This window comes from Myotis lucifugus, unplaced genomic scaffold (genome assembly GCF_000147115.1).
Source record: "Myotis lucifugus unplaced genomic scaffold, Myoluc2.0 scaffold_1145, whole genome shotgun sequence".
NCBI classification, from domain to species: domain Eukaryota; kingdom Metazoa; phylum Chordata; class Mammalia; order Chiroptera; family Vespertilionidae; genus Myotis; species Myotis lucifugus.
Window position 1 is genome coordinate 49,377 of NW_005872193.1, and position 9,612 is coordinate 58,988.

General features: G+C 46.2%; 1 protein-coding gene across 5 annotated transcripts in view; it reads right to left on the minus strand.

The window, feature by feature from the left end:
* Nucleotides 1–2,983: 2,983 nt before the first annotated feature.
* The window catches only part of LOC102437486 (zinc finger protein 239-like), a 12,061-nt gene continuing 5,432 nt past the window's right edge, over nt 2,984–9,612 (minus strand). For 3 of the 5 annotated variants that reach the window (XR_002827372.1, XR_002827375.1, XR_002827373.1), the window contains exon 3: nt 7,329–7,379. Coding sequence is in view for 1 of the 5 variants with exons in the window: in XM_014449359.2 (XP_014304845.1) it covers nt 4,157–5,269 (1,113 nt within the window). In the remaining 4 variants the exon portion in view is untranslated. Of the gene's footprint in view, nt 5,557–7,318; nt 7,380–9,612 lie in introns of those variants that run through there. The other 2 variants (XM_014449359.2, XR_002827371.1) reach the window with 2 other exon arrangements.

Below are 9,612 nucleotides of genomic sequence, written 5' to 3' on the forward strand. Positions count from 1 at the left end.
GCTGCCCGGCGGGACCCGCTACTGGGCGTCCGTCCCGTCACCCGGAGCCCGGGCCTGGGGCACCGCGGCCAGGGGAGTGGGCCCGGCCCCGGCCCGGAAGGAGAGACTCCCCGCCCCGCCCGGCGCCCTTACCTTGGAGTCGGGGTCCGCGGGGAGGGCGTCGCTGGTGGTGGCCAAGGCTTCGGGCTCCTGACAGAGCAGGCCGACCCTGCGCGGGCAGCAGCGCCGCGGGGTCCTGCGAGTCCTCGGCCTCCCCGGTGTCCAGGGACACAATATGCGTTTTGTTATTGGCGATGTTCGCTGCCCAGCCCATGCTGGCGGCGGCCGCTCTCCGGTCAGCAAACGGTCAGCAAACGGCCCGCCCGGAGCTCGCGGCCACCGCCAGCGCCGTGTCATCCCCGCCGGGGCGCGCGTTTCGGGCGGACGGCGGGAGCGCGGGTCTCAGGTCAGGAAGCGCGGCCGCCGCTTTTATCCCGGGGCGGCGGCGCGGAGGGGGCGCTGGGGCGGGGGCGCCGCGGACGCCCCGCCGAACATGCCCTCCCCCGGCGACCGGCCGCCCTCACATCGCCCGCTCGCCGGCCGCGCTGCGGGGAAACGCCGGGGAGGAGATTCGCGCTCTCCCCGCCTGGAGCCCCGTGGCGCCCGACACCTCGCGGCTCCGACCCCTCAAAGAAGCGCCCCAGCGGCCTGGCCGCGCCCGCCCTGAGGCCGGGGACTGAGGGGAGCCCGTCGGCGGCCGCCCGCTGAGAGGCAGGGAGCACGGATCCAGACGGCCCTGGCCTGCGCCCTGGAGAACCATAGACCAAGAATGCATTTTAAAGGTATTTCACAACCCAAAGCACATTTGAAGTTTCTCAAAGTTAAGTGGATGGTCACTGAACATGGATGCAAAATGCATTTTACACCCAAAAAAAGTTACTGAAATGTTTTTTAGAAGATTTTTTCTCATTATCAAAATATATAGGATTATTAGTAGAAATTTAAAAAGAATAGTATAAAGTAAAAGAAATCACTTCTTTCCACTATCCAAGGTTAACCACTGGCAACAATTCAAAGGATTTCCTTTTGTCTTTCGTACATCCATATATTCAGATACCTTTTTGAGGTGATACTATTAATTGATTATATTAATATATGTTGTATTGGCTTCAGAGAGGAAAGGAGAGGGTGAGAGAGGTAGTAACATGAATGATCAGAATCATTCATCAGCTGCATCCTACATGCCCCCTACTGGGGATGGAGCCCACAACCAGGGCATGTACCCTGACAGGGACTCCATGCATGACCTCCTGGTTCATAGATCAATGCTCAACCACTGAGCATGCCTCCAAGACAAGATGATACTATTTGTTATGTGTGTATTCTGACTTGTTTTCTCTTAGTTATGGTGTATTCACTCCACTGCATCTATAACCACTTTTTTCCCATTTATTAAGGCACTGTTTATTTTTCCCAGCTTTATTGAGAAATAATCAATATACACCACTGTATAAGTTTAAGGCAGACAGAACGACGGTTTGATTGACCTACATTGTGAAATGATTACCACAATGGGTTCAGCTAACATCTGTTGAAGATGTGACAAACCAAAATTGAAATTTCTAATGTATTGTGAGTTATTTTTTCTTCAAAGCCAAATCTGCAATTGTTACTATTGCCAAAAAGAGCTTGCACTTTGCACTAAAGTGCAGGGTGTGGTGGGTCTGCAGGCTGGGGCTCTACTGCCCTGGCCTCTTGCACTTGACCCCTGTGCCTGTTCACATGCAGTTCCTTTCTCCCCCCAGAGTTCACATGAGGCTGGGGATGGATGTGCTGCCCCTACTGGACAAGCTCCCCAGTCTGTCTTCCCACCACTGAGTGGCAGAGGTGAGAGCCCACACTGTAAGGCTGTGGGGCCTATAAAGTTCAGACCTCACTTGTGTCTCGGCGGGTCTGGTGGTGACCTCAGCATCAGTGTGCGCAGAGATAGTGATGGAAGGCAACGGCGATTCTCGGATGACCATCCTGGAGCCAGAGAGAAGGGAACCTGATTCTGGGTTGCATCACCTGAGAACTGCCTTCTCATAATCCAGGACCCCTCGGCAGATATAGGAGAGCCGGTTTTGGCCCGATTCCCTGAAGGCCTGGCCGAGGGACCTCACCTGCCAGAGGGAGCCCACTCACTCCACAGACACCCTTGGAGCCAAGGCGCTGCCCCAGGTGCAGCCTACTGGGAAAGGGATTGGGGGAGGTTGGCACTAGGGTGTGGGGGACCCCTCTCAGCCAGTCCCACCCCACTGGTCACTTTCTAATTAATTTCCTTTCAATGTGCACAGTCCATGCACCCAGTCTCTAGTAAAATATAATGATGTACTACTGAAATATCTTATGTCCATGTTCAATGCCATCATTTTGGCAGTTTGAACGTGGTGATGATGAGTATCTACACCAGGGAAACTTTCAACTACTACGAACCTAGACTTCATTTAATGCATCATGAAATGCTTAGACTTAAAGCACACTGGCGGAGAATGTTAACAATGCAGATTAAATGTATAAGTGTATGGTACAAGTGGGCTATAAATCGTACATAGGGTAAAAATTGAGAAAAACTATTTTGTTTATAGAATTCAAAAACCAAGAATTCCATATAGCGAAGAAGTCAGTCGAGTCACTGAAGAATGAGTGAAACTCAAACATATGTCGTAGAGGCTGCACTGCCCTTCTATTGGTTAGAATAGAATAATAAATTAACTTTAAAAGTAAACAAAAAATCCTGAGCAGACATTTTAACAAAGAAGATAAAGACAGCGAAAGAAATGCATGAAGAAATGATCACCATCAAACATTTTTACGGAAATGGAGTTAAAACAAAAGTGAGTTAACAGTACACTCATAAGTGATTGACCATTTTAGGTCACAGTTCCATATGTTGAAATGTACCACATTCACTGACACTGGAACAGTTTGATAAGTACGACATACACCTGTAGAAAGAATGGAATACAATATTCCAAACTGTTTTATTTACAAAACAACAAAAGTAGAAATAACTGAAATCATAGGCAGCTCAATAGTTAAAGTGATTATCCATAGAATACAATATTTTCTAAAAATAAAAAATTCACTATTTATATAAATGTTTGTGTTGAATCTCAAACTATCTGTGTAGCATGAAGGAAGCCAGTGTTTGTTAAAGAGAATTCACCTTATAGTGCCAATAAAATTATGAAAAATATGAACTACTCTATTGTAAAGGAAGGTAAATCAATGTCTGCATGGAGGGTTGGGGAAGCAGAAATATTACAAAATGACTGGAGGTAAATACAGAGTGTGGCAAAAGTAGGTTTAGAGATGTTGGTATTGAAAATAATACACTAGTGAATAACAACACAAATATAAAAACACCTTTAAAAGAAGATCATAAACCAGAGCAGAGGAGAGCACTGACATTGCCGGTTAGTGAATAAGAAACCCCCAAAATGTATCAAAGCACAATGTGAGTTCCACTATGTCCCTGAAAGAGGTAGTACTTCCTAGCTGAGAAGGGGTGCTCTGAAGGAATCCTGGGTCAGGTCCATTTTCTAGTCATAGAGAAATGAATGAAGATACTGCCAAATTCCCTCAAGCAGAAGTGAGAACACAGAATACATTCCCCTGAGCACCCAGGGACTGTGACCGATGCACAATCCTCAGGTGAGCCAGGTGTTAGAGGTGAAATCCCTTCAGAGATAAACACTCACAGTGACATCATTTGGGTCGTAGGTCTAGGCATGTTAGCAAGTACAATGCAGCTCCTTCAAGGTTCACTTGTACCTCAAATTTATGAGGAATCTAGCAGCGTGTATGTTCCCATAAAAGGGGTTTACAGCCGAAACCGGTTTGGCTCAGTGGATAGAGCGTCGGCCTGCAGACTGAAAGGTCCCAGGTTCGATTCCGGTCAAGGGCATGTACCTGGGTTGCGGGCACATCCCCAGTAGGGGGTGTGCAGGAGGCAGCTGATCGATGTTTCTCTCTCATCGATGTTTCTAACTCTCTATCTCTCTCCCTTCCTCTCTGTAAAAAATCAATAAAATATATTTAAAAAAAAAAAGGGGGGGTTACATTCATGGAAATGGTCCTATAGAGCCCCGTAAGTGTTCTTATAAGTGAGAAAAATAAAACATTCCCTGCACATTTAAGGCTTTTCTCCAGTGTGAACTCTGAGGTGTGTAGTGAGGTGAGACCTTTGACTGAAGGACTTGCCACATTCACTACACTCATATGGCTTTTCTCCAGTGTGAACTCTGTGGTGTTTATTGAGGTTAGCTCTTAGACTGAAATGCTTCCCACATTCACTACACTCATATGGCTTTTCTCCAGTGTGAACTCTGTGGTGTTCAGTGAGGGAAGCCCTTTGACTGAAATGCTTCCCACATTCCCTACACTCATATGGCTTTTCTCTAGTGTGAACTCTGTGGTGTTCAGTGAGGTTAGCTCTTCGACTGAAATGCTTCCCACATTCACTACACTCATATGGCTTTTCTCCAGTGTGAACTCTGTGGTGTATAGTGAGGACAGCCCTTTGACTGAAATGCTTCCCACATTCCCTACACTCATATGGCTTTTCTCTAGTGTGAACTCTGTGGTGTTCAGTGAGGTTAGCTCTTCGACTGAAATGCTTCCCACATTCACTACACTCATATGGCTTTTCTCCAGTGTGAACTCTGTGGTGTTCAGTGAGGGAAGCCCTTTGACTGAAATGCTTCCCACATTCACTACACTCATATGGCTTTTCTCCAGTGTGAACTCTGTGGTGCATAGTGAGGTGAGACCTTTTCCTGAAGGACTTCCCACAGTCACTACACTCACACTGCTTTTCTCTAATGTGAACTCTGTTGTGTTTAATGAGAGCAGTACTTTCATTGAAGACCTTCCCATAATCAGTACACTCATAGGGCTTTTCTTCAGTGTAAACTCTCCCATGTTGAGGGTGGTTAAATATTCGTCTACACACTTCCCCACATTTATTATACTCATCAATCATATCTCCAGAGCAGAGACCTTTCTGATAAGCAACTTTCTGTTTCTGGCTGGCAGCTGTTTCACATTCTACCCACTGGTGACGCCTTTTTCCACTGAGAAATTCCTGTGAAATCTCATTGTTACTGTGTGGCTCCTCAGTGTTAAGAGTGGCCTGGTGCTGGAGAAACCCTGAGATGGCTGGGGAGTCTTCCCCAGCCTCTATACTAGCTGCAGGCATCCCAGATAAGTAGAAGCAGCAACTCCTCACAAGCAAGGCACTCTCCATATCTTCTTTCCAGGGCTTCTCTCTACTGGCATCCTTCTGTTGCTGATGAGGGTTTGCACTGAAACACAAGTCTCTCACACACGCATCACTTAAGAACACATTCTTCTCAAAGTGAACCACTTGTAACTCAGTCAGGTGCAAAATATCTTTTAACACTGAGAAGCACAGCTTACACAGATGGGTCCTCTGGGTGGCTGCAGCTGTCTTGGAAGCCCTGACGTGAGAATCTCCTACAGATACACTGTGCTCAGAATAGGCCTCCACATCATCTATTTTATGCCAAGGACCTGAAAACAGAGAAATGATGAGAAATGAATGTTGACTTTGGTGATAGGAGGAAGTCCCATTATAAACGTGGGTTGCTCATACTACATTGGTTTCATGCAACTGGCTGAAAATAAAAGACCTGAAAGATGGATTAATAAGTGGCCCCTGTGTCAGGGTATAGAGCGTTGGCCTGCGGACTGAAAGTTCCCAGGTTCGATTCTAGTCAAGGGCATGTACCTGTGTTGCGGTCACATTCCCAGTTGGAGGTGTGCAGGAAGCAGCTGATTGATGTTTCTCTCACATAAATGTTTCTAACTCTCTATCCCTCTCCCTTTCTTTCTGTAAAAAATCAATAAAATATATATTTAAAAAAAAAATGAGAGGCCACTGTGAAGTACTTGACCACTGAAGATCACAAAACAAAGGAGACTTCAAGAGAAATAGAGCAAAAACATGGCAAGCACCACATGGAAGAGAAGCGGACTGTCCAGCTCATCCTGCTGCCAGCAGCATTCAGTACATCTCCTCTGGTGGTGACATGGGTAAGCTGTGCAGAAGGTTGGTTACATCTCATTCCAAGTAAAACTCAATAAACAAGCAGCTGGTATTTTCGGGATATTTAAGCATGTACACTGAGTGGCCAGATTATTATGACCGGCCAGATTATCATGACCACCCCATCAGTACAATGAAATTAATTAGTTATGCAAATAATAATAATAATAAAACTTTGAGAGTATCTGCTTAGGAAGTTTTCAATATTCAGTATTTTGGAAGCGTCAATGAAGTACTGATGGGGTGGTCATAATAATCTGGCCACTCAGTATATGTGCTCCTTATAACACTTGCACAGGTCCATGTTGTAGTATACTGCAGAAAGAGATGTGCAGAGGAATACGTGATGTAAAAAGGACACAAAGGAGAAGATAGCCAAAGCTAAGAAGTCATTAATGGAATGAGAAGCCAGCAAAGGGTCAAGTATGGAAAGGGAAATGTATAAATGAGGGGTGGCCATTAGAACCGGCACCAAACACCACTGGACAGGAGCAGGTTCCTGGTACAATCTGAACACCATCCTCATGTCATACCTCCCCCCAGTTGACACTCATCCTCTGAGATCATCCTGTACATTCACCCTGGAGAAACCCACGGTTCTCCCTGCACCTCCTTCTCTAGAAATATCTACAAACTAAATATTCTGAGAATCAATGAAAGACAACAGAGTTGAGTGGCCATCACTTGCCCATATCTTTCGGTTTGCAATAATATTCACAGAAGGTAATATTACAAACAACAATGGAAGGAGGGTCTTACAAGAACAGCTCCTGGTTCATGTAAGTAAAGAAGATACCTGGCACAGGCATTCACCATGGTCCTTATCTACAGGAAAGGTGCAGAAGTGGAAGCCATGAATCTGGATATAGTCACCCTCCCTGGGAGAGGAAGAGCAGGAGGGACCCATTAAGCTGTCTGTAAGACTGCTGACACCCTGACATTTCCTGCAGTTTCTGAGGCAACTGGTGTTAGGGAGGTTTATGGAATCTATTGCTCAGGGCTCTCTGCAGAGCTCAGCACTGTCAGCCACAGCCCATTCGACAAGACAGTGGGGGAAATGAGCAGAGCCCATGGTCTTGCTTTGAGAGAGAGAGAGTGCTATGTCTGGAGAATAAATAAAGAGTGGGCATCACTTCAGGACACTAGGAGAGTTGAAGGTCTTACCTACGAATGATACAAGTGTAAACACTTCCAGCATCACATCACAGTACAGACGTCTCTGAGCCTCATCAAGGAGCTCCCACTCCTCCTGAGAGAAGGCAATGGCCACGTCCTCAAAGTTCATATCCTGTCATAATGGAGACAGTACATCCCATGATAAGATTCTCTCTTGAGATGCCAAGTTTATCACACTTCCCACCCTGCACATCCATCTGCTTCCTCTACTCCCCACATCAGAGAAGATAGCAGGCCTTGGTCTCATCAAAGTCAATCTCTCCTTATATTCCTATTGATGCTGTATCTCCCACAACAATAAAGGCAGATGAGCAGTTAGAACATACCTGTGCTCTGATCCTCAAATGTGAGTCACACTGCCCCTTTTCAATAACAGTGGGTGTCAGTAACGTAGGGTAGGAAGAGATGTTGCACATAAAGGGAGTGTGAGTGACTTGACACTGGTCTTGTCAGGCAATACCCATGTTGTCCTCCTATTGTCCCTCTAAGACACCAAAATGGTAATGCCCATTACACTTCCGACTCCAATCCCAGTTTGCTGAGGCCATCACTTTGCATTACCTGCTGCCCATAGTTCTTGGATCCACACTTGTCTCACAGCTTCATTCCCAGAGGCACATCTTCACTAGTGACATGAATAAGCCATCACAAGAACAGGTTGTTTTCTAACCAGCTTCTTTTCTAAAATTCTCGTTCACCACCTCTGTAATGTATTTCTCTCTCAACCTTCTCTGTTCTCCCTTCCCCATGCTGGTGGAGATTTTCAAGTGCAGGTGACACTGATGTATGCTATCCCATTCCTATTGTTCACTGGGTCAGCCCTCAACTAGAAATGACAAGTGGGCACATATATGTCACCTAAGCTCTGGACCTGACATGTAGCACCACATCAGCCCATCTTGTTAGAAATTATCCTAAAATTTCCCATATCATATCATGAAGACACCATCAGAAATGGACTCCCTTTTCATTCACTCATCTGTCAGTGTTAGTGCTGAGGCCATTGTTTTGTACTACCTGCTGCACACAGTTCTTTGAAAAACACTTCTCTCACACAGCTTCGTTCCCAGAGGCACAACTACAAAGGTAACACAAATTTGCCGTGGCGAAGACGGGTTGTTTCCTAATTACCTTACTTTCCAAAATTACAGATTACCACCTCCATCATCCATTTCTCTTTGACCCTGCTCCCTTACCCAGGCTCGTGGAGATTTTCAAGCCCAAGGAACACTGATGAATACTATCTTATTTGTAACCATCAGTATGTCACCCCCCACAACAAAAGGCAGGTAGGTACATAAATGTCATCTTGCAGATAGCCCCAAACACCCCTCCTTTCAGGCAATTACCCTAAAATTACCCTTGTTTTATCATCCAGACTCCACCAGAAATGGACTCTCCCTTCATTCACTCTATGTCAATGTCAGGGTGCTCTGGCTATGAAGTCACATTCCCTCTCCAAGTGCACATCACTCTATCTTCCACACCTCTCTCACACCTGCACTCCTACAGCCCTGGCTCCATAGTGCTCACCCTCTTACTTATTACTTGGCATGTGCGGTCCAGAGAATGCTTCCTAAATTCAAACAGGATCAAGGACTGCCTAGACTCTGATAGTCCACACTCATAGAGGCAGCCTTGAGTCCTGCTATGAAGGCTTCTCTCCATGACTGTTTTTTCCTGCTTCTAAACTATGAAGAACAACAATTAGATTTCAGATACCCAGAGCCCACCTCCCGTGGTGCTGCACTTGATGTCCCTTCACCAGTCACAGACAACATCTCTCCACTTAATTGTTATTCAGTCCCAGCTGCGCTAGCCCTCTATACATGTTTACTGAGTCTCACAGATGACCATTCAAGCCACTAAGCTAATGCACAAGACTGACTGTTATTCCACCAGCTAGGCCACATTGAGGGACCCAACAATAGCCTGGAGAGGGTTTAGAGAAATAAATATGTACCAACCCAATCTCATCTTGTTTGAATTACTCTTTGGCCTCCAATTAATTTCAGGTCCACTCATCTTTTAAAGGCCCTGCCCACTGCAAAACCATTCTCTCTCCCCGACACTCTATATGACACCCCTGTCACTATGCTGTGTTGTGACACCCACCTCCCACCAACAGTGGATCCAGCAGGAAAGCTAGCACTCAGGCTCACACTGTCCCTTCTGAGCTACTACTACCATTACCAACCTGACCATGACTCCCTTCCCTATATTAAAGTGATCTACAGTCCTGGCTGATGTCTGAGATGGTTGAACATAGTCACATGCACTGGTGAGGTCACATGCCTGGGTTGTGGGCTAGAGCCACAGTAGGGGTTGTACAGGCAGCAACTGAT